General features: G+C 42.0%; 1 protein-coding gene across 1 annotated transcript; it reads left to right on the forward strand.

Moving 5' to 3' along the window:
- The first annotated feature begins 8488 nt into the window (after nt 1–8488).
- On the forward strand, nt 8489–11769 carry LOC148904377 (uncharacterized). The gene is made up of 15 exons (XM_089025399.1): nt 8489–8544; nt 8632–8694; nt 8784–8843; nt 8966–9028; nt 9146–9196; nt 9288–9349; nt 9578–9657; nt 9836–9891; nt 10172–10233; nt 10404–10483; nt 10579–10658; nt 10880–10951; nt 11035–11120; nt 11209–11284; nt 11678–11769. The coding sequence occupies exons 1-15, from the start codon at nt 8518–8520 to the stop codon at nt 11741–11743; spliced, it is 984 nt and encodes a 327-aa protein (XP_088881525.1). The 5' UTR covers nt 8489–8517; the 3' UTR covers nt 11744–11769.
- The last annotated feature ends 14404 nt before the right edge of the window (nt 11770–26173 follow it).

Here is a 26173-nt window from a genome sequence, read left to right on the forward strand (position 1 = left end):
TCACTGGGGCGAACTTGGAGCTTCGCATATTGACAATTGACTATCATATGAAAAGTTGCCGGCATTAGGTTCTCCGTGCTTCCGGGTGTGGGCTCAAATGTAAAATGAGCCGGGTTCCTATTGTTATCTTTTTTTCTGTAGGGTAGTAATGGGGCGTCTGCCTCGTCAACGATCCTAAACCCAACATTACAGTTATTATACCCAGTAATGGTAATAGTGCACACGACCAATCCCAAACCGCCAACCTTTACCCACAGCCCAGTGTCGAACCAATCGTCGCTATCTCCATAATCCTCATCCTCTAAATAATGAAGAAACCAATCTTCCTTCGCGTGTGGGTTCATATATTTCAGGCCTAAAGACTAATCACCGTAAGAGTGCTAATGGTCTTGTGATTATAAACCGTATCTCTCTGATTTTCTATACTATTTATGCAAACGCTCCCGGTGTCATCTACTCTTATCTGCAGCTTTACCTTCCCATGGCAATCGGCGACCATGTGGAAAGTCCAAACCGATAGATTTTCGGCGCTGGCTGGGTTGGGCTCTACGGAGAAATGCGCAGGCTCCCTGTTGTTTGTCTTCGCGCGCATAGGCTGCAGTACGCCATTCTCATCTTGAAATCTGAAGCCGACGTTGGCATGGCTGCTCGTGCCAATGCAAATACTACAAAGGATCAATTTCTTTCCTGAGTAATTCAAATTCACGGACATGCCCGTGACATCAACCCAAGAGCTCTGGTTGTATTTTTTCTCGCCTGCGTAAGTCGTATAGACACAATCTACTCCAGCTACGTAGGGGTTGTTCATCGCCATATATAATAGCTCAGACCAACGCCCGCGACTGCTAGGCCGGCTTTTAATAAGTTATGGTCATATTCCTCAGGTATCGCAGGCAGGACCTTCTTCTTTACGTTCTTTGGTGCGGGCTTTTCTACGTGCTCCTTCTTAGGCTTCTCCACGAAATGGGGGATGCTTCTAAGAGTGTCAGAGTTCACGTCATTCACCCCAAGCTTCATATCCTTGGTAGCTCGCTGCAGCTTATTGTTGTAACCCACGACGGAATTGGCGTTGATAACCAAATTACTTGGCATCAACCAACAACCAGGACTCAAGGCGTAATCCAGCCGCACTTTAGATTGCTGCACTGCAAGTTGATATCTCTGCACCGACTTAGAGATCTCATTCTCGATAACAGCGCTTTCGAAGAGGACAAGGAATACTTGTTGCGTTTCCTGTGACGCACCACTGGCATCTACGATGGGGCTGCGAGTGCTAACCTGGGCCCCTAGAATGCAGTAAACAAAGGCTTCAATGCTGCGGTTAATCCTTGCTAGGTTTTTCAGTCCAATGCCCTTTGCGGCAAAGGAAGGCGCCCAAGGATACTTCTCTTTGCTCTGAATAAAGTAAATTAGATTACCCTTTGTTCCGCTGCCTCCTAAGTCCGAGAATTCGTAGGAACTGGGATACCCCATACCCGGCGTTTCTATGCTGGCACCAACATACGAAGCATAGGTGTAAGTCTCTCCTAAACCATGGGCGGCACCCTCTTTGTTGCGAAAATCAGGGTTGGTAAGCTTAAACTCATTCCTTAATCGCTCCCGTGCGACTTTGTCATATTTGTTATCATTCGGCTTAAAGATAGCGTCACTAGGAAGCGGTGCTCCTAACTCAAACAATATCCTACGAATAGTAAAAGCAACATGAAATCGCAGGAAAGGAATATGGAACATGTCCGCGGCTATACCGCATCCTTTAGTAGCAGCCCAGACAGCAAAGCTTAACTGCTGCGGCCAATACCGCATGTTGGGACCTGATAACCATTCTCTGGATTCTTTCCCTGAGGTATGTTTCATGGCAGTTTCTCTAAAGATGTCTCTGACTTTTATTTTGAAAGTCGTAGAACCCACGGGGATTTCTAAGGAGGTAACCATCTTAGCAAAGTCATTTGCGCCGCCTTTGTTATCGTAAAATGGGTAATCCTCCGTTGCCGGTAATAAATTCTCTGGAAAATTAGGCTGCCTTTCTTTATGCTCGGGTTTTGGGTTCTTTGGCTCCAAGTCCGCATTGCTGTACATTCTGGAGCCTTCATAGTAAATCCCATCGGGTCTTCTTTCGAACTTACTAGGGTCTGCATGCGGAAACATCTTCCTAAATGCTCTCCAGTTGGCATAATCCCTGTTGTCGTGATGTGGCTGCTCCTCAATATCATTCCCAAAAGCGTCGTACATTAGTATATATAATGGATGTTATACCATCAGCACCTCCACTTTATCCTGATTTACCTAGGGAGGGACCTAACGAATTAAACGCTGAAAACTTTAGGCTCAACAAAGCAAACTTAATCCTGGCTTACTTGGAAGGACAAGCAAAACACTACGAAAAAGTTAGGAAGAAATACGTCAGAGCCCGGAGTACGCTACATAAGATTGCGATAACTTCAGGATCCATTTCTGTTGTGTTAACGGGCTCCGGCGTTGCTACTTCGCTTACTGGGCCGGGAATAATCGTTGGAGTTCCTTTGGCCGGCGTTGGGGCAACCTGTGGTATTATTTCAGCCGTTGCTACGGGTATTATGAAACAGTTGTCAAGCAAAATATCAAAACACGACAAGACAATAGCTCTGTCAAGGGCTAAAGTAAATACAATTACCGATCTTGTCTCAAAGGCTTTGCGTGACAGAAAGATAGACGACGTAGAATTCTCGCTTATTCTGGCCGAAGAGGAAAAGTACGAGAAATTAAAGACGGACATAAGGAACAAAAAAACAGTCGTAAAAGATCTTTCCGAGGAATCTCGCAAAAAGATCTATCAAGAAGCGAAAGAAGAGCTTCAAAGAAAGCTTGCTCAGTAAATATCGTGACGGGATTCTATTTACATATCGAACGACAGTCTGGAAATTACGCGTAATCTTATGCCATAAGATTTATGCTAATTTCTCATCTTATGGCATAAGATCCACTATCTTCTTGGAATCCATCCTAACAGTGGGTGGTTGGGGTCTATTTTGTAAAATATTTCGTAGATTACGTCAGGGTAATAAGGAATATCCTTATCCAACCGACAAAACATCCACTCGGCTTTTGTCATATCAGAAACCCCAGGAATAGACTTACCGGTAATTTCAGACAAAAGATAGGGAATAGCTTTGTAATATTTCCCTAGCTTTAATTTTTTCAACGTTTTCCGTAGACTTTGTGGGGTTGGCTCTTCTAAATGGTCTATGATTTTCTTCTTTACTTCGTCGCTTAAATATACCGGATGTAAACCTTGGATATGACTCATCCAGTCCCTGAAGTATTTTATTCTCTTATATGGCGTTTTCTTACGACCTCCATTGGCGTAATATTGCTCTTTGGTAGCATTTGGTACGGCATTACGAATATTCTTACCACACTCGTAACGCTGTGCTGACGTGTCATCTTCTATTTGCATTTTTTTACCACAACACCAAAAGGGTTCTGGCTTAGGTACGATAACTTTAGGTCTTAGACAAATTATGCAAAAGTCGTTAACGAACTTCTTACATTCGTGCATCGTATATTTATAAGATATTTTAACCTCCGTTTGCGGTAAATCTGCTGTACCCGCGTTCGGAATTCCGCGGGTTAAACCCGCAAATATACGGCATCGATCGCGAGTCCCCCCTACTGCTGCTGGACAACCAATTTTCCTTTCCAGATTTGGAGAAATTAAAGTTTTAAAAAAAGTTTAATATTTTTTTCCAAAAGTAGGCAGTCACCTTAACAAGCTAAAAATATTCAAAAACATTTGCAAATTGTATTTTATGTTGAATTTGTTCTAGTTGGATCGTTTTATAGTAAATAAATACGTATGCCAAATTAGCAAAATCCCAGTAAAGTATTTAAAGTGAAAGTCTACATCATCCAAATACGAAGAAATTATGAACCGGCTTAGAGATGGATCAAGATCTGGCTACCTTGGAAGATTGACTTATGTTTACACTCAAATTGAGCGATTAATGGTCGACTACAGCAACGTAGAGTCGGTGGAAAAGTTCAAAGACGATTTATACCGAACTTATCAAAGATTTGTTGAAGCTAATAAGGATTTCATCAAGAATACTAACGAAATTACAGAAGTACAGATTGCAATACAATTATTAGAAACCCAAAAGGAGGGGGAAAAGGAAGTTGACGAGTTTTACAAGGAATGGTTATCAAAGTTACATCAAGAAACGACTTCTAATCATTTCAAAAAGACCCTAGATGAAAGACTCTCTGAAGGTAGGAAGCCTAGTGCGAAATGTTCAAGTTCTGGCTCTAACATAAGTGATAAAATCAAAGAATTGAAAGCTAAACGCACAGCGGCAAAACCTTCCAAGAAATCCAACAACAACTACTACTACTCGAACAGAAGCGACACGTTCTAGAAGTTCTAGGTGAAATAGATCCAAGCTGAAGCTGAGAGAAACATTTGGGAGGAAGATGGAAATAACAACGGCGAAGACGTAACTCAAAAGAAGCTTCACCTGCATAAATTAGACGATAATCCCTTTACTGCTTTCTTGAAAGCAGTTTCACATGGCCAACTACCAACAAAGACGTACTTTCTCCACCCAAAAAGTCTCTTCCAAGGCAGTTTAGTCAAACCACGCACGTTCCTCGTCAAAACGATTTTTAAGCCTGAGGCCCCGTCCACACTTTGCCGGATAAATTTGAATCCGAATTGTTATCTATTCGGTTAGGCCTACCGTCCACACTAGTCCGGGCGAATCCGGAACAATTCTCCACCGACAACAATTTTTTTCAAATACGGTCTCCAGAGTGGAACAATTTGAAAACGCTGGTTAGCCGTATTAGTGTGGACGGAGAACATTTCGTATCCGAAATTTTTCGGATACCATGACGTCATGATTCTCATGGGAACATGGCAGGAAGGCTAAAAATTCATCGCGGGCTCAATTTCAGCTTCGATGCACATGCTCAGATTTTTCAGGAGTTTCAACCCAACAAAGCAAAACAGTCCAAAATTGAAGTTTTTTTTTGATATAAGAAATCATCCTTCTACCGCCATTTGTATAGCAATAGAAATCTGGCCTCTTTGTGCTCACGAAGTAAGCATATATTTTGTTACTGGTTCGAGAAGTTGTCCGAGTGGAGACTGGTACCTAATTTGGAGAAAATGCCCGCGAATTTTGCGCTAAAAATATTTTTAATCGTTTTTTCCAACTTTTTTTCAAATCCTTTTAATAGTATGAAGATATAGTGTTTCTTTAAAAAACGCTTCCCCATTCTTTACATAATATCCCTAATTTGGAAATGACCAGAGTTGATGGGTTGATGGGCGATGCATCGCGTACAATTGCACTCAAAACTCGGTCATGACCGCCTTGTAGTTGCGTTATAGTTTTACAAGTCCAGAATCGCCTTAGTCCTTGAGCTTGTATAAACGTTTTCATCATTTTTCGTCTGCCATTAAATACGTCATGATTACCCGCGCCAACAACAACTTTCAAGATTCATGATAGTTATGATTCATCAGCTTTTTAATTATAAATCAAGCCAAGCTTTCGAGCATCTTGCTCTTCATCAGGGCAAACGGTTGTGACAGTTGACCAAGATCTGTCTCGGCATGAAGATGAAAACAAGCAGTGAAACCAAGTGGTTGAAATTAGAATTAAAACAGCGCGCTAGCTGGCTTTATGATGTCATGATCACAGGGAACCCAGCTCAGTCATATACTCTTCTTGGGGTAAACAAATGGAAAGATACAGATTTAACAATCCTCGTGAAGGCGTTAATGCTACTTTTCATGACAGAACTGGTAGGGTCAGAGTTAAACTGGGAGTTGTCTATCGTTTCGGAAGCTTCCTGACATATCTTGGTTTTGGACCCTGGGGCTCTTGGCATCAGAAGTATAGTATAGACATCTCATATGGTTACGGCAGAGAAGATGATACCACGCCTCATTATAAGAAAATCCACGCTTTTTGTTATATTTTAGTTCAGTAGAAGTCATCATGGCAGCTATATGGGTTGCAAGTTCCTAAGAAAGCCATGAGAAAAAAGAGCGGCCATCTTTGTAAGATTAAATATGGTTGCTTGGTAAGGATGACGTAACATGCAATCGAAAAATTATCATGATGTACTGATATAAACTGCCAATAAAATCTGTTGCTAGTGTGATTCAAATGTGTTGTTCGTGTGCATAGAGATTGCGTTTGGACATGTTTTCCTTGGGGAAAAGTCAAACTATTTATCGCCTCTGGGGGTGGGTATGGGTGTGTGCCGCGATCATCATAAAGATGAAATCATGATCTCTCGTTTTCGATAGATAGTATTTAGTTTAGACAAGAACGTCTGGCTCGAGACGAAGGGTTGGCAACAAATCGCTTTTTCCGAAGATTCATTTGATGATTTGATGAAACAAAATATCGATATTTTAGAATTAAGAACTTGACTTTAATTTTGATTTTGATTTTGAGATTAAAATCAATAATCTAAAAAATCTGAAAAACTTGGCTTGATCCCTGTAATGACGTCACGGGCATCAGCCAAATTTGGCCATTTTCGAACATGACGTCATTTTCGCACGCGTTCTAAATATGACGTCATAAACGCATTATTAGACTAATGACTTCACTTTTAGGTTGTTAGCACAACCGATAACATTACAATGATCGAACTCGTGATATTTAGCGGCGTAATATCTTTTTATTACGCAATAGAATTTTGTATTGAATATTTTATCTTTAGTAGTGCAAATGGAAGAAATGGGAGCTTCATTCAAGCAGGTAAAACTCGTGAGCGTCTCGTGATTCTAGCGATAAAACTCGCGACTTGATTTCGGCGCGTTTTTGATTCCGGCGTTTTCACATATGGTTAATGACGCCTGAACAAACATTTTTGCAAATATGTACTCGGTTCAATTCTTTGCAGAGCAACGGAAGCTGCTGGAGACTCATGCAATTCTAAGGGAGGTGGTATTAGAAGCAGGTAATGTTATTGGAGTTTTGAAGAAAAACTTTACTGATAAAAAATATGCACAGGCTATTGAAAAATGAATCAGGAACAAGCGAGAAAGAATGGAAGGAAGTTTATCAGTCGAAATTGAAATTAAACCAAAGTTTATACTGAAAATATGTAAATAAGTAAAAGAAAACTAAATCCAGATTTTGTTTGACAGTTTCTCCACCGATACGACAACATTACGATCAAACTACAATAAGCGAATTCAAACAGGAGGAAGTATATCACACAGGTCGGTATAAGTATAGCAGAAGGAAACAAGAAATGAAGGTTGGGGTAGGGGAGTATTGGACAAGAAATGATGGGTGGGGTAGGGGAGTATTGAACAAGAAATGATGGGTGGGGTAGTGGAGTATTGAACAATAAATGAGGGGTGGGGTAGTGTAGTATTAAACGAGAAATGATTGTGGGGTAGGGGAGTATTGGACAAGAAATGACGGGTGGAGTAGGGGAGTATTGGACAAGAGATAATGCGTTGGGGTAGGGGAGTATTAGAAAATAAATGATGGGTGGGGTAGGGGAGTATTGAACAAAAAATGAAGGGTGGGGTAGGGAAGTATTGAACAAGAAATGACGGAACATTTTTCCAATCATTCAATTTCTTTATTCAGTTGTAGACAACACATCGTTAGTGGTCTACAACTCCTCAGTTGAGGCAACATCTTTCCTACCCTTGGCGTATCTCGGGTTTTTTTTCGTTGCAGTTTTTGTTCTAGTGTTTTTTATTTACAAATGGTAAGTCATTATGTCTACATGTCTTTACTCTACGATTCAACAAACACAATTTTAGGACACTTCCCGGCTCTTCCGAGGGGTTCCACATACAACAAGCAACATACAACAAGCAACACGCAACATACAGCACGCAACATACAACACGCAACTTACAACACGCAACATACAACATGCAACATACAACACGCAACATTCAACACGCAACATACAACAAGCAACATACAACAAGCAACATACAACAAACATCACGCAACATGCAACACGCAGCATACAACACGCAACACGCAACATACAACACGCAACATACAACACGCAATATACAACACGCAACATGCATCACGCAACATGCAACAAGCAGCATACAACAAGCAACATGCAATATACAACACTCAACTCACACATATTGTTTGCTTATTTTAGGTTTGCAAATAATGAGAAGAAACACGTATGCTTTAAAGGAAACGCAGAATCCAATGATGTGAGTGAGGCTGATTTATCGCTAAATTGAGTTTTTTTCCACTACAGTATTTTGTTTTTCTACAGTCATTTCTTTTCAAATTTATACCCAGTGAAGTATATCTGTTTAGCTTCATTAGATAGTTATATTTCGGACATTTTCCAGGAATGGTTTGATGCAGATGTGAACCTTGAGGAAGACGTGTTTGAGGTATCTCAGAATCAATTTTTGTTCGCTTCTGTTGCCTTTCTTTTCAAGAGTCTCTTGATATATGGTTTTTATTCCATTACATTTTCCAGGAATGGTTTGATGCATGTGACGAGATTAGATCGGATATGAGCTTCGAGTATGACGTATTTGAGGTACATTAAAATTGATCAACTTGTATTCGCTATATTCTTTCTTTTTTCTCTGCCCTTTTTTCAAACCATCCCTGGCATTTTCCGCAGGAATGGTTTGATGCATGTGACGAGTTTAGTTCGGATGAGAGCCTTGAGGATAACGTATTTGAGGTACATTAAAATTGATCAACTTGTTTTTCACTATATTCTTTCTTTTTTTCTCGTCTCTTTTTTTTCAAATATTCTCTTACATTTTCCAGGAATGGTTTGTTGCATGTGACGAGCAAAGAGATGTTGACCGTGAGGAAGAAGCGTTCGAGGTAGGTCAAAGACGATCAATTTTTTCGCTATTATTTCTTTTCACAGTCGGGTCTTTTTCTTTTTAAATGTTTTTATGTTTGTTTTTTTTTTTTTCGTTTATTATTCTATTTCATTTCTCCAGGACTGTGTCGAAGACATAGAAAAGTCACGTAATGCAAATGTAGATGAGACGGGTTTGTTTATGGTATGCTAAGGCCGTCTTCTCGCTCTACCTTGATTCTTCATTCTCTTTTATCTATTTCTTTCTCTACTCCAGTTCTTGATGGTTTTACCTTATTGCATTATTTTTCATTTATTCCAGGTTTCTGATGACATTTCTAGCGAAGATGAAAGTGAGGACGTACTTATTGCGGTAAACTAAAATTAAATTTTCCTCAACATCATTATCAAAGCTATATCTTATTTACTTGTATTGAATTTCTAACTCAGATTTTTTCTTATAGTTTGCCGACTTCAGTTTGGAGCAAACGAAAGAGTTAATGCAAAACACAGGATTCGTTTTGACGTAAGTAACTCGTGTTTATTGAAGCCCTATAATTAAACCATTTGGTATATCGCTAAAGTAATCATATCGTTTACGCATGCGAACATGTGTTTTACACTTTGTCCTGCATCATATAAGCTACCCCATGTGGGATGCCACTAGAATGCGTTATAAGAAAAGAGGTTGCTTAGGATTGCGAAGTTTGTATGATGAATGGATGAGGAACAAAATGTTATTTTTTTCACCCAGCTTGCCAGAGAAGAACAACCCAAATCAGCCGAGCAAACATAAAACCCAAAGAAACAAAGAGAAGAAACAACTAGCTAAAGGTACGAATATAATGATTAAGATAAAATCATTGATAAATATATGATAAGGAACTGATAAATTCATATTGATAATGCTATAATAATTCATTAACGGTATTAGTATGGATTTGTTTTGATAAATTAATAAATAAACTATTAGTAAACGTACACTAACAATTGAGTACTTACTTGTTAACAGAGCCTGGCTTGGTATTCACATTTGACATGGACGACACTAGTGACGAGACGGTACTGGTGAGTATCTTCGGTGATAGACGACATATGAGTAACCTGGCCTGCTCGGTGGTACAAGGGGACTGGAGATTAGAAAAAGGAGGGAAACTAAATCATACTTTCCCTACCCAGGCAGGGTACACTGTGTTTTAAGATGGCGATACTGAGCTCAGAAGTGATACTAAAAAGATTATTAGTGCATAACTTATCAAGATGATTACGAGCTGTGGTTCTGCGATCAGGCGAAGATAAGAAAGCTTCTTGATCGACTAAAACAACGAATGTACTTGTTCTTTTTTAGTTTGGTAATTTTTCATTGGAAGAAACCGACACCATATTAGAAGATACAAAACCATCAGAAACGTGAGTAAAGAGAATAGCAATGGGAATAGAATAAATAGTATATTTCCATGTGATAATAAAAGTCAAAGACGAGTGAATTGAACTAAAGATAAGGAAGATCTTATTTAATATCAAAGGATAATTCATTTGCTTTACAAATTAGAACTTATGAAATTTCTGTTTCTCGTTAGCGTGTCAAACCAGGAAGAAAATTCCACCATTGGGAAAGAAATGGAAGAACGAAAAGAGGAAAGCGAAAAACAGGAGAAAGGTGAGAATTACACTGTGATCATTAAGGGTGACTATCTGGAGTTCACAGAAATTGTAAGACAATTCATTAATGATGTTGGTACGTTTTTGTTGAAGAATCACGAGTCAACGTTTTCAAAACGGATTGCGACATAACTGGCTGTACAAACAAGATTCCCTCGTGCAGAGAGTTGAAGGTGAGGAAGACTGGACTGAGCAGTGGCATAGCAAGTGTCAGGGTTTGAGAGGCTAGCACACGCGATTTGTCGCGAAAATTCCCTCCAAATCCACAGGTAGCCCTACAAAATAAGAAAAAAAGAACGTTGACGATTTTAAGCCAAACTCGTAACGCCCCTGGTTCAGCTGAGATAAATTATGAAAAAAGAAAATATGATTACGAGTATTCGGTTTTTCGTAGAAGTGGGAAGCCGAGGAGGATGACGACAAAGCCTACGAACTACAATGTCTCGAGAAGGACGACTTATTGAAGGTGTGTTGTCAGTATCACAGCAACAATTGAGTGGCGATTTGTAAAATGTGCAAACAAGTTTATAACTGCGAATTTTCTTTCAGGAACAAACCATCCTATCTGCAGAAGAAATGTACAAGTTAAACCCTAATGTACAATCGACGTTCCTAGAGGACCTAAGCCAATATACGTAAATATTCTGGATAATATTTAGATTGTGATCATCATAACATTATTAGTTCTTATAGATATTAATCATCTTTTGTTTCTTAATTTAGTACGAAACTTGACATGACATCATTAACAAAAGAGCAAATAGAGTTTGCTGAAAAGATAGCCAATGAAATCATGAAAGTAAGTCCAATTGCTTACTATCAATCACGTGACTTTTTGGAGTTGACTGGGGGGCAAATAAGCGGTTGACTGGGGGGCAACTAGCGGATGCTAAGTCAAAACAAATCAAAATAAGTCCTCAAACTATTGTATTTGGCTATTTTCACGACATCAAACCAGAAAACAAGAGATCAAAACAACCTCCAGGATTCTACAAGCCATCAAAAAAGAGCTATTACCGGAAGTGACGTCTATTGATAGCGACCAATACCCATCCTCGGGAACCCAGCGAACGGAAATGACGTCTCTCTTAACAGTGTGATCCAGTCCTTCATCAATTGCGTGTGGGACTGGACCGGGCGGTTGAGAATCTGAAACATACTGACATTTGATTTGCTCTGCTTTGCTAATCAGGAAAACAAACAGAGAAAGAACAAGCAGAGGAGAAAAAACTTCAAACAGAAAAATAGAAAATACTGAGGAGCCAGAGTGACAAGGGCGGGCGGGTGGCGACGCGCTCTGGGACCAATCAAAGATGAGTTACGTAAAGTGATGATCACGCGGAGTGATTACGTCACATTTCTTGTGGTCAATGACTTCCATAATGCAAATTTACAAATACTGAGATGAATGTAGCCTGACAAGGTCACACCCTTAAACAAAAATGTACAATGTTAGAAACTATATATAGACTGATTGTCTGTGAGGACCCAGAGGGATTAATGCGGGCGGGTGGCAAATCACTTTGGATCTAGATATTTAAACACGTGACGTAGAGAGGGTGGTCACGTGAAGGAATATTGTGTCACGTGGTCAATTTTAATTTAAAACGGCACAGCGATCGAAATGAGTGAAACGAATGTGTACTTGAAGAAGTATACGTCACATGTAACGTGCTCAATGACAGCCTTATGAAATGTGCGGTAATTGAAATAAATTAATGTAACTAGTTGTCTGAGAGGAACTAGGGTGATAAGGGCGGGAGGGTGGCTTACGTACCGCTCCCATTGATCCTATGGTCATGACATGTGGTCAATGACAGAGCAAAATACTATGTATACTATATATATATGAAACCTGTAATTTACATGGAAAGACGAATATACAATATTTTTCAAAACTCTAGTTAACATTATTAGTGATTCTTTAAATATAATTTTCTCCTGTTATAAAATTTCAATCAAACTGATAGTTAAACATTATGTTAATATATCAGTCAGATTTGCGCATGTTCGTGTTTACATTCAAGAAAGGCGAGGTTCGGGCTCAAACAAATCTTTACTGCACTCTTATTGGTTGGACGAGAACAATAGCGAACAATAAGATTCGACAACGATAGCCTCTTGTTACAACACACTGACCAAAAAAAACGTGGGCTCAAGATTGATAACGCAACAATTTTTACTGCATTCTGATTGGTGGACGTGAACAATTTTCCTTGTTGATAATCCCTTTGATAGCTCAACTGGATAGAGTGCTTTTAGTCTTACTGTTGAATAGGTGACGTCAGCTAAATTAGATAAGTTATTTACTATTTTAGCTGACGTCACCTAAATTTGGAACTACGAGTAAACAGCTACTGAGATCAGGGGGAGAAACGATGATACAAATGAATGTCTATTCACTCATTCTCTGGTAAAACAACCCCCCGGATTAGCATGACCGTTATTTGGCGCACTTTTACTATTTTAGGTGACGTCAACTAAATAGTTATCTAAGTTAGATAAATTTATCTAACTATTCAACAGTGAGACTAAAACCATTCTAACAAGTGAATATGAAGGAAACTTAATTAAACCTCATTGAAAAACGTTTGTAAGTATATTGACGTTTCGATTGTTAGTCCGAAAAGCTTCGTGTTTTTTTTTGTTTTTTTTGAAGAGAAATGACAACTTTTTTCTAGCTTTCTGACTGTCATTAGAATTGAGAGGCTTTTGAACTTGGTTAAAATTTGTTTAAGTAACTATATAGAGTTGTTTTCAAAAACCCGTAAAAGAAAGTGTAATAACTAAGGTGTAATAAATTGTAATACACCGAAAACACAAAAGAAAATCAAAAGAAAATGCGGACAATAAAGTGTATTAAAGTGTAACACGCTGAAGTGTATTTCACGGGTTTTTGAAAACCACTCTATTAAAAACTAAATCTACTGCCGATGGGGATAGTGTGGACGGGGCCTGAGTTAATTGCTCCTTCAAAGTTTAAAGCAATTCGTGGTGTATTTACCGATGGTAGTCAAGTTCATGGTTAACTCGAGTTTGAAACTCCAATGCAATACAAACCTTATGTCTTCATTCCTACGATGTACAAGCCGAATGTTGCTCATTCTCTGAAGGACAATCCTGCTGTTGCTTCGCATGAAAACAATGAAATCAGTAAGTTGGTTAAACTACAAGAGTCTATTGTGGAATGTCAGCAACGATTAACCAGTCATCAGCAAGAAAATCGTCATTTCAACGCTTCAACAATAAGGAATGGATTTGCACTTCCTCACACCGATATAATGGTATTTACCGGAGATCCTCTTGAGTACTTGGACTTTTTTCACGTTTTTCGACAACAACATCGAGAGACGAACAGTGTCAGACAGTGAAAGGTTGACTTATTTGTTGCAGTATTGCTCGGGGAAAGTTGTGCCTCGTTAGATCCAGCACTTGGATACAAGGAAGCAAGCAAAATCTTGAGTCGATACTTTGGTGAACCTTATCACATCGCCACAGCCCATGTGAACAAGCTTACAAATGGTCCTGTGATAAAGCTGTATGACAGTACTGCTCTTCTGGGGTTCTCAATGCAGATTAAATCTTGTGTCAACACCTTTATGCACTAGTCAATTGAAATCCCCCCCGACCCCCGCGGCTAGCGGGGCACTGAACGGGGACGTGACGCGTTTTTGATGTGCTTTTAAGAGCATGATTGCACCGGGGGTTCGGGGATTTAACGAATGGTTTTCTCAGCGGGGAATCGAGCGGGGATTTTAACGCTCGTTTGAATATGTAAGGGCCTGGAAACAAGAGGTCGGCCATCTTGAAAAATACCAAGAAGGCGTTGTGATTCCAAGCACAGGCAGCCCGTAGCCTAGTATAGAGCAGTATGTCCTACACAAAACACATGCTCAAACAAACTTATAGCAGTTTCTACCTATACACTTTTAAACTGAACTCCACTGATAAGAATCTTTCTTAAGATTGTAGCCTTAATGGGTTCTTATGTGGAGGGGTCTTAAAGTGAGAATTTTAGCTTAACAGGTTCTTAAAACCCAGGTTCTTATACGCGGGTTTTGTTCAGTCGTTTCGGTCAGTTCGAATGTAGAATCAGATCATGATTAATCTATTAAAACTACTGCTTCGCAATATTTACAAGCATTGTTCATTTTCAATTTAAGATACCATTAAATTCTCAGCTGACTAGACGTAAACCTAAACGTTTTCGCACGATTTGAGGTTCAGAGCCCATGAAAATATTGAGTATTGAATATTCAGTGTATGGAACACACAACAATATTGGCTCTGTGTAGCACAAGAATTTGGAATTGGCGTGAAATGTGTTTCTTGTTGACTAGTAAACCAAAATAACGGGGCCACAATAGCGGGGGTTTTTGACAGTGAATGTGTCCCCGCCTACCGGGGGAAATGTCTGATTTTAACACCACTCAAATGTTTAATTCCCCGGTATTTCGCGGGGGTCGGGGGGTGGGGGTTTCAATTGACTAGTGCATAACAGCTATTGGCTTTCTGAATGATGTTAACAGTTCTGACAACTTAAGACGGATCGTGGAAAGATCACCGTTTAGCATTAGAACTCTAAGTGGCTATCAAGAACCAGACACCTACGAAGCATATCTATCAAACCCGGTATAAAGGAACTGCGTGACTTTATTGAAGAGCAATCTGAAGAAGCTAATGGCCCTGTGTTTGGAGACATTTTGCTGTCCAAGCCTAAATTACCAAGTAAACCTGATCAAGCGTCGAAGAGTTTTCAAATAAAGTATGTTCCTCAGTCTGCTGCACGTGCCGTATCAACTATGGTAACACAAGGAACACAAGCTGCACAAGATCAAAGACAGCGATATGAAAGTCAACACGAGAAAGACGTTCGAATGAGCCGCATGAGTCAATGACTCATGAGTCAAATAGGGAAATTGATTATATTTTATATTCTAGTTGTTGGAATAGCACCAAACGATCTGGGATAGAATATTGCTACCGTTTGTTATAGAAGGATTAAGTGGCCGCCATCTATAGCAGGGCTGAAATGCGCGGATAGACTGGAGCGAATAAACAAATCGGCGAGTATTCGTGCAGCTTTGCATTGAGATGTTCTAATAAATACAGGTCTTATCTCAAAACCTATTGAGTTTGGTAAATCTGTTAGTAGTAGAGATATCGTAGTTCAATTTTCAGTTCATAAAATATCGATTATTGGTTCAAATATGAACAACATTAGAGTCGAGTTGGAGTACAAGTCCAGTGAATGATTCGAAAATTCGAAAGTTCGAAAAGTTGGTTGCTGTTTTGAAACAATTACCATGGGAAGAAATGGATTTCGGTTCTAGGGTGAGTTAATTAAAACACATGCAGGCAATCAGCAGAGAATCTAATATTAAAATTTCGTTGGATTACTTTCACCTGATGTTTTTGGTTTACCATGTGTTAGTGTTCAGTTGGCTAGACAATAAAGCTAGACACATGAAATCAGTACTGGAAGGGACAGAAGCAGTCCATGGCCGCTATAAATTCAATACCGGTACCATTTTTGATCATTTTCACGAGAGATATTATGATTTATTTTATTCGACTCATGACTCACAGACTCACGACTCATTCACTCACCGGACTCATAAAACAGACCGAACCTCTTAGTGCAGTAGTGTCCAAGTTTTTGATTGTTCGTTTTTAGTCAATAAGCTTATCAGTCAATATGGTCGCCCGGCCTGTAGACCAACAACTATATTAGTTTGATTCTTAGAAGTTTTGATCTTTGAAATCTCAATATCTATGAGATAAATAAATTACAGAATGGAAAATGAATGTACGGTTTTTATGCACTCGTAAATGCGTATCAGAAAAGTCACTCGTTCGCTACGCTCACTGGTTCGTTGTCTGATACTTCTCAACTCGTGCATAAAAACCGTACGCGCGCATTTTCCATTAAGTAATCTCTATGTCCATTGAGAAAAGGTGAATTAATTAAAATATATTTAGGCACTGCCTAAAAGCGGAGCTCCCGATACGCAAGTCACAGGGAGCCCAATTTGAATGAATATGGAAGATTAAATTAATATCGGGAAAAAATCTTTAATTTTTTCATTCAATATTAAGATAATGTCTCCCATAATGAAAACCATGCACTGAAAACGAATGAAAATGCACTACATCGTTTTCTTTGCGCGAGAATACTCTCCCGATCGTACACAACTCACCACCAACCCCCCCAGGTGCTAGTTTTTTTCTTGGAAGATTCTTCGACAAAGTTTTCTATGGCCGACATTTTTTAAGCTTTGAATTCCTGGTTACAAATAATCCAATACAATATCAGGTTTAGTGAAATTACCTCGGATGTCTTTCATTGAAATCGAAATCGAAATTTTGGAGATTTCCGAACTTTTATGGACAAATCAAGACTATGAAACAGACTTGAAAACTGGTAAAAAAAGCAAAATACATAAGCTTACTTAGCAGCAGGTAGGGGGACTCGCGATCGATGCCAAAGATATACGGGTTTAACTCGCGGATTTACGAAGACGGGTACAGCAGATTTACCGCAAACGGAGGTTAAAATATTCCTTAGATATACATGGCCACCATCAACGACATTCAAAACAAAACTGTGCGCAGGCTCGGAAATCAGGTGATGGATAACTCAGACGCTGACTTTGTCTTCGCTACATTTATGGAGGGAAAGACAGACAAAACTATGAATCACAAAATGGCTGAAAAGATAATCAACAGAATGCCGGCCGGTGACTACCGTTTGGAGTTGACATTCGTAAAGTACTTAGACGGTGAGTGGATAATAGAAAAGGGTCGTAATCTTATCAGAGCGTCTGGTCAGCAGAACCGTTTCGTTTTGAATAAGCACACACGACCGGGAGCACTTGAGGGAATAGACATGCTCTTCTACGAGGTCGCTTACCCGGTTACCGTGGTCATCTACGGTGCATACGAAATTAAGAAGCCGGACGTTAAGAAGCTTAAACCAATGCGACATCCTGGTAACTGCGTTGGGAAGCTGGTTAGGGAGTTTTTCGAGGATTCCTCTCGGGGTGGTAAGCTTACGCCAAAAAGAAGAGAAGCCATCAGGAAATGGGAGCATTCTACTCGTAAAACTGGAGGAACCATCGAAAACATCAAGAAGTTGGAAACCACGTTAGGAAGGCGAATCCATGTGAAAGATATCACCGACGGCTTTATTTACCCAGGAACGCATAAATACGAAGGCAAAGGTGCTCCCATAGTCATTTACCAACACAACGCGCACGCGTGGAGGGGGTTGAGGTTCCCAAGAAAGAAGGAGACAAAGGTCTATAAGAATTCCCCATTGACAGAATTAGTTCATGAGAATTCTATTTGGTTAATGGATTCAGAAGGATGTCAATTCATGACGCAAGATGGTACTTTATACCGACCAGAAGTGGAACATCAACGCATTAAAAGCGCCTGCGAAACCCTTGGTGAGGACTTTTCAGACGAAGTGCTCAGCTCTCGCAGCTTGGACTTCTTAGCCGCGAAGAAAAGGAACGGCTGGAAACCTACCCCAAAAGAGTTCAAAGATATCTCCAAAGCTTGCGTAGAACACGGTCACGGCGGTCTTTGGAATATGGAGTACAACGAAGACGAGTACGTGTCGTTGGATATGAAACACTGTTACCCCGCCAGTTTCAAAGGCCTTGGGGATTGTAAGGAGTATTATGACCGTTACGGACATCCAGACTCCCAATTCTTTAGGGTGTCACTACCGGGTTACTACGACGCCCCAGCAACGGGGTTCATCAGACTGACCACCTGGGAGTTAGCAAAAGACTTACATCCCATAATTTACGCGTGGTATGGGAAGCACCTGCAGGAGAAAGAATGGATACCCATACCCCTACTGAAGTTCCTCGAAGAGCGCAAGCTTTTAAAATACACAGCGCGTGAAGCCATACTCTGCCATAGCGCCTTTACACAATGGCTTCCAGAGCACAACCCCACAGCGCGTGTGGTCATAGGTAAATTCACACAGGGCGCAAAAGAAGGCGAAAAACACATGCAGCGACGCTTAATAACAGACGCCGGTGAGCTAAGCTTCCTCATAAAACGTGCACATGACCAAGGAACAATGGTATCCGTAGAGAAATGGGACTACTTCATAGAAGGTCAAAAAGAACAGAAATGGAATGCGCTGTGTTATTACCAAGACCATCGACCACAGTATTACCATCTGCGTGCCAGCATGCTAGCATATGCGCACATCAATCTCTTAGCAATGCTGCTACGGTTTGACAAAGAGGACATCCCACGCGTAGCCACGGATTCCTTGTATGTAAAGCCAGAAGTGTTAGAGAAGATGCAGGAGTTCTACACTGCCGATGAACTTGCAGAAAGTGGTCAATGGCGCGTCAAAGATGAGGAGATAAAAGCATGGAGAGGCCGTGTAGAATATCACGGAGAACATCTTTACGGTAGCGTGGAACCAACCGGGGAGCCTCTACCGTCGGTTGCGGACCCAATCTCTTACCAACGCTTCTCTTACCTTTACGGAACGGGAGGCAGTGGTAAAACTACCAGGGTTTTGGAACTCTTTCCAAAGATAAAGGTGTTAACGCCAACGCACCGTCTGGAAAGAGAATTAACGGAGATGGGTTACGACGCGCAGACCTACCACAGCTTCTTCCGCTGGAATGGTCAAAAGTGGGTACCAGAAGCCATCCACGACATACCCCCGGTGATACTTTGGGATGAGATTTGCACCGTTCCTTTAGAAATCCTGCAGGAATTTGTAGAATTCCTCCGTGGAAAGTGTCAAGTGATATTCGCCGGAGATCCTTGCCAGCCTCCTCCAATAACCGGAGAGATGCCCCATAAATGGTTAAAAGAAATGGTAGACCACTCCGAAGAAATTAACACCGACTACCGCAGTAAGGATCAAATAAGAAACCTGAAAGCAGAACTTCGGGGCCTTAGTGACGCGGAACAAAACAAGATACTACGCAAACGCGTACGAGCGAAGAAATACGAGGACTTCCTTTACACATGGCATCCAAAGGATCTGGTGCTGAGCAGCAAACGCGCAGCACAGTCTCGCATACAAAAGGATTTGCTAAATATACACCGAGAGCGCTTCCCTACGCATCCCGTACCTGTTTGCTACAAACCCCACGACACCCGCATGCAAAAAAGAGACGTCTGGGTACCTGGTACCGACATCCAACTGCAAAATGCGGTAACGCACGATAAAGCCTGGGTACCCATAGAAAAGGTGGAAAAAATAACCTCCCATCCAGACTGGCGCTTGGGCTATTGCATGACAGTCCACAGCGCGCAAGGGCTTACCATAAAAGAAACCTTATGAATCATAGACCAGCGGCTGTGTTGGAGCAACCTCATCTACACCGCCGTAAGCCGTGTGGAGTATGCCAAACAGTTAAAAAGAGCCTGGGGTCCGCAATTGCGTTACGACCGCACCCCCGAAGAAGTAGCCAAAGAGAACATTGCTAAGAAGCTCCTTTGCTACAAGCGCCACGACGAAGAAAAGAGCAAAGATCCCCGCTATGCGGGGATAAAGTTTGACCTATGCGTGGACGACGTCTATGAGAAAGGGGCAAGGTGTGCCAAATGTAACATACCTCTACTATGGAGGTTTGACCCAAATGACGATCAACAGTTCTCCGTGGATCGCATAAATAATAAACGCGGGCATTGCAGAGGCAATGTAAGACTGACATGCCTAGAGTGCAATCGGGTGCGTGGAGCAGCACTACTCTGAGTCTTTGGGGACTATGAGCAGCTCTTCCTTGACAAATCCACGACTTGGGCCATCTAGGTAATACAACACGGGCTGCCCTTCCTTGGTGACGGACTTCGAAATCTCATACGTTTCCAGGGACCAGTTAGGATCCGTGGCTCTCTTACTGCCACCTTCGAGTTCCCCCGGCTGATAGAGGTATCTGACCACTATGTCGCGGGGTAGCTTTTTTTCCTTCAGTCCGACCGCCCTTGAACTTCTGACGTAGGACTTGTGTTCCACGTGTTTCTTTTTTATGGCATCCTTGGGTTTCATTCCCGTAGCCCTGGCCACCTCGTTGTTCAAAGCCACGATGACCTGGGGGAGCCTCTGAGTCCATTCCCTGTTGCGTTTGGAGGGATCTTCCAGCTCTTTCCAATACTGGTACCCAAAGAGACGCTCAGCCAGGGTTTTATTGAATCTTTCGACGATGCTCTGACCCCTGTGGTACTCAGCTTCGGCTCTCCTAATCTTGGTGTCGTGGTCTTTCAGGGTTTTGGTAACCACGCCCATGAACTCTGTCCCCGCACCCACTTGCAGCAGCTTAGGCCATTTCAAGACGCGCTTATAAATCCTACCTAGGGCTTCTGCGACTTCCCCAGAATCCTTGCTGGTTATGGGTTCGGCGTCCTGGTATCTGCTTGCGATGTCAACTACGGTCAAAGCGTATCTATAGGTCTTTCTTCTCACCTTGTCGTGCGGTAAGAAAAGCAAATCTGCCTGATGAACTTCGTTGGGGGCATTTACGGTAAAACTGGGCCTGGGAATGTACTTAGGCACGGGGAGATAAACCTGCCAGAGGGTTTGTTTTTTTAGCCAGTTCTTAGCCGTTTCTTCTGATACCCTGGCAGCGGCTGCAAGTTTCTTGATAGCCGACGCTCCTTTCCAATAGCCTTCGGGCCCAAAGTAAATCCTTTTAAGTTTGTCCTGAGTTCGACCCATTATATGAATTCCAGGACAAGATTGATCTTACGTCCGTTGAAATCCACCGTTTCTCCGTCCACTTTAATGGTGATGTTTATGCTTTCTACCAAATTAGACAAGTCATAACTCAAAGAAATGGGAGTGTATTCTTCTGAGTCAAATGGATTACCTTTGGGCAGAAACTTGGACATAAGAGAAGACTTTTCTCCATTGTTGTAACTATGGACTAAATCGCAATAGACTTCGTAAGAGGATGCGACTTTCCATTTCACAGGTATGGCTGTGTTGGTAATCGTCTTGCCTGAAGCACATAATAAAGATCCCAATGGGTCAGACTTTCCAAAAGTCATTGAATAATTTGACATATTATGTTTGAGGGTCATTTCGTGCGGCAATCCTGTGGTGAGAGTATAACCGTGTTTTGCTAATTCCTTGGCCAGTGTGATTGGTGTGTAATGTCCATCGGGCAGCAATACGGCTTGATAGTTAGATCCTCCTGTATGCTCAGTGACTATGCCCCTAATCAGGTTATACCAAGAATTGTACAAAGAGCAACTTATGAGCCTAACCTTATGGGCTTTGATGGGGGGATTCAGATAAGTGGTAAAGTCATTCTTGTCGCTTTCCAAAAAGACGATCATATATTTCAGGAAACACAGTTTCCTTCGTTAGAGCAGATACGCCAAAGCTACGCCTCCGGCCAGCCCTGCGACTCCTACGAAGACCAACTCATTGTCTTTTTGTTTCTTAGAAGGCTGGTAGTAATCCTTAAACTGAGGCTTTCTCATTCTAAAGTCGGGGTGTGCTTGCGCATAAAGTTTAAAGGCGTTTTTGTTTTCGAAGTTCTTGTCTGCCTGCATTTTGTCTTGGTAGTTCTTGTCCAACCAATCCCTGTAAGCTTGTCTTTTTTCATTCCAAGCCGCCACGTCTCGCTGATATTTCTCCAGCGCTAAGTCGTGTCTCTTCCTTTCGGCGGCCAAATCTCCGCTTTTGTCGCCTCTAACTAATCTATCCAAATACTGACCACCATAATTAGCTCCAGTGAATGCTAAAGCTGCAATAACTCCACCTGCGATTAAACTAGCCATTTATATATTGGGTAGGTACTTTTCCTTCCGTAGGTAATCCTTTAGCATGATAGCCCCGCCTACGGCAGCGGTCATCTTAGCAAAATTAGCGAAGCTCTTGCTTGGGTCTTCAGTAAAGTCTTCTTTGAGCACTTTCTTACCTACCCAACCAATACCCGCAACGATGGAAGTAATAATAGCTGCTTCTTCAACAGTTTTCAACAACGCGGTCGACATTATATTACAAAGCGAGAAGGAAAATCTAGGTCGCCGCGGGTGATAAATCTACTCCATTTCAGGGATCTTACTTTTTCTAACAGCCGGTTCCACATGTGCGTGCACGGGCGCGTGATATGTTGCGGCCTCCCACTTTACTTTTGGCTTCGTTGCCCGCCATTGTAAGTAGAGGCTGCCTGCTGCTATAGCGACTCCTAACGCGCCGATGACGTATCCCGGATTAATAAAGGATTCCTCTTCTTTTTCCTCCACCTTTTCTTACTTTTTGGCTTTGTTCTTCCTGTTCATCTCCGCGAGCTTCTTTCCGGCAGCGACTCTGCCCGGAGATTTAGCCTTGGTAATCTTGGTATCTTCTACGGGAGCCTTTTCTGGTTGTTCTTCGGTGCCACTCATCTTATATTAAGGGACTTGAAGGACCTGACAAGTAACTTGGTTACGACTTGAGAACGACTTAATAATGACCTGACTAAGTACTTACGAATGACATGACTAAGTACTTACGAATGACTTGACAAGTAACTTGGTTACGAATGACTTAACTAGGTACTTGAGGCGACTTGATCAGGTACCTCAGCAAGTGCCGCCTGGAAGACCTTTTCGACTTCTCTATCCTTCTTGAAGTCCTTCCAAGATGTTCCGAAGGAACCTAGTACCTCCTTCAAGTCGACATGCTGAGCTACGTGAAGTGCCGCAGAGGCGACTGCCATTAACTTACCGCACTTCAAAGACAACCACCCACAGGTTATCTTAAGTTCTTGGGCGATGACATAGTCCTCGCTTATGTCCTTCCGCAGTTGCTCCACGTCGTCTATGGGCAGCGCAAGTCCAAGCAATTTAGTCGCAAGTCGGATAGCGGAGTCTGCTACGGCGTCCGTGGTCTTACTTGCAAGGGCGGCCTCGTACCTCTTATGGAACTTCTTGACTTCCTCTTCCGACAACTTATTAACCTGCTCATGGGTAAGTTCCTTGCCTATCATTTCTTTGCACTTCCCAGATGACACAAGGATGTTAAGTTGTTCCTTGAGGTTACTTTCGTCTAACTGTGTGGGGACTTCATCTAAGAGCTGCTCAATGTCCATATATATTAAAGATCGCAGATCTTTATGGAATACGGAAACCTCAAAGAGAAGATCATCTTGGAATGTTGGTGCGTCTTTAAGTGGCGCATGTATTCATGCAGCTGTTCCTTGGATATCTCACCGCCGTAGTCGCTTAAAATGGTTTCCAGATCAGACTTGCTCGGAGTATAAAATACGACAAGTGAACCTATGTTTTCCCTGAAGGGTTTAGAGACGCTGGTAAGCTGCTGCGAGAGCAACCAAACGCTGATATTGTCATGCCTACCGCTAAAGGCGAGTTTAACGAGCTCGGAAGTGCGTCTTTTTACGTCGTCCCCACAGGCAATGTCATCCAATATGAGGAGCGTCTGCGTATCTTTAGGGAATTGTTTGTGCCAGAACTTAAGATGGCTGGATAACTCGTTAGGGTCTAAGATATCTACGAAGAAGTCGTCGTCTTTCACTCCTATGCCCGTCCAGGTGCGGTTATTCACGTAGGTGGGGCAAAGCAGCACGATGTAGTCGAAGCGGTATCTAAAGGGTCCTAATAGCTGCTCCACGACGAACTGGGTCTTTCCGCAGCCGGTGGGTCCTACTATCAGAGCATTGCAGGGAATATGGTTCGGATCCATTATATATACGATGGACCCAGTGGACGCAGTAAGAAGGATTGCCACCGACGCAAAAGATAAAAGAGACACCATAGAAATGCAAAGGGAGGAGATCGATCGGCTGAAAGAGCGCGTGCAGGAATTGTACGATGAAATGTGCGGTCTGAAGCGTGCGGAAAGGTTTGGTGCGCTTTTGACGATGGCCGGTTGGGCGAAGGAAAGCGTGCTGGACTTTATTAAGTATCCCTTATAAGGGTTAATAAATTCTTATTATATAATGAAGTGTAAGGATTGCGACAGGGAGTTCAGTAGCAAACAGGCTTTGCAGTATCACCAAAAAAAGAAGGTATGTTTTAAAGAGGTGGATAACGTCACCACCTGTGGCACTTGCAGCCGGCAGTTTAGCAGTAAACAGGCGCTGCGATATCACGTGGAAGGAAGGGTGTGTTTGAAGTCTAAGGAAAGACGCTGTGCTGATTGCAATCGGCTCTTTAGCACGCCCCAAATGTTGCAATACCACCAAGAAAATAGGGTGTGTTTAAAGGATGTGTGTGCGCGCTGCGATGAAGGTCTCACGGACGCATGGCATCAACATAGATGTCGTGGTAATTATGATTTGGACGTCGTATGCGAGGAGCATGGGGATATCGCTGCGAGATGTTGCCCAGCGGAAACCATAAGGAAGTCAACTCTTCGTAAGAAAGAAATAGACCAACGCTTTACGGAGTTCGACCGCGCCGAAGGTACGCGCTGGGAGAACGCAGAGTATTGGAGTGCGCCCTGTGACGCGTGTGGTGGCTTAAGGAAAGGAGATGATCATATCTGGCAGTGTTTGTGCCCGCAACATCATCCCCGCGGTTTTAAGGAGTACTTGGATCGCTTTGATGATTGGCATGCTCAAAACACGGAGGTAAGGAAAAGGCGTCCTTAGTTTGCGCAAAGAGTCTCAAAACACACTCTTATATTTATTAATATTCTTTGATTGTTTATTAAGAAGAAAAGAAGAAACATTAATAAATATAAGGACCCCTTTTGTAGAAGGTATGCAGAACTCAATAAGAAAAGAAGAAACATTAATAAATATAAGGACCCCTTTTAAAGGTATATGCTAGCCTACGCAGCCGCCTTCTTAGGAGGATTCCTAATCGCCCTTTCAATATATGGACTGTATTACTTGCGAACTACCTGCCGACTGCATTACGCCACCGATACCCAAACCGCGTAAAAAATACACCTGCCTTCATTGCGACAGGGTATTCTCCGAAGGATCCTTTGTGGGGCATTGGTGCTCCGCGGATCCTAAAGCGCAGCGGGCGCTTAACTACAAAGAGGAGATGGAGTGACTCTTCTTTCAATGTCAAACTTCCATCGGCCATTTACCTTACCATAGCTGCGTAAGTGGGTGAATTCCTCGCCCTGAATTACGTACCGCACGCAATCCGGCGCCCAAAGGGAATATTCCTTCCTTCTAAGTCTTTGAGGACTAACCGTAAACGGTCGATGTCTTCGAAGACGACGTAATTTTTTATTTCGTATGCTTTACCGTGGACAAGATCACGCCAGTGAGTCAAGCTGAGCTTCATTATACCTATGGAATATCTTTAGGTGCGTTTTCAAAGTGGCGTAGGACTTAAACCGCTTTACACAGCCCTTACAGGGAATACGAATGCCATCCGCGTAATCCATCAGGGCACGGCAGATAATGTCGTAATCGTTGCTAACCATCGTTAGGTAACCATTTACGTCAAGCTGTGAGATTTTCTTAGATTGCTTCGCGGATAAGACGCCGTTTCCTTTTGGGGTTTTCAACTCAATACACAACCCGCGGTATTTCTTATGCGCATTTAGGATTAAAAGGTCGGGTTGACCGGCTTGGTAGCCTTTTCGCCAGCAGGTTATTCGCTTGCTGTCTGAATCTTGAAGTTCGCCAAGACCCGGCGCTATGATGAAATCGGGGTAAAACCTACGTGTGTAGTCGACGACCTTCGCGTGTAGGTCGGCTTCATTTTCGATCTTGAATACTAACTT

The sequence above is a fragment of the Actinia tenebrosa genome, unplaced genomic scaffold (genome assembly GCF_029948245.1).
Source record: "Actinia tenebrosa isolate PJP-AT-01 unplaced genomic scaffold, QUT_ActTen_1.0 utg165__unscaffolded, whole genome shotgun sequence".
Classification (NCBI taxonomy): Eukaryota; Metazoa; Cnidaria; class Anthozoa; order Actiniaria; family Actiniidae; genus Actinia; species Actinia tenebrosa.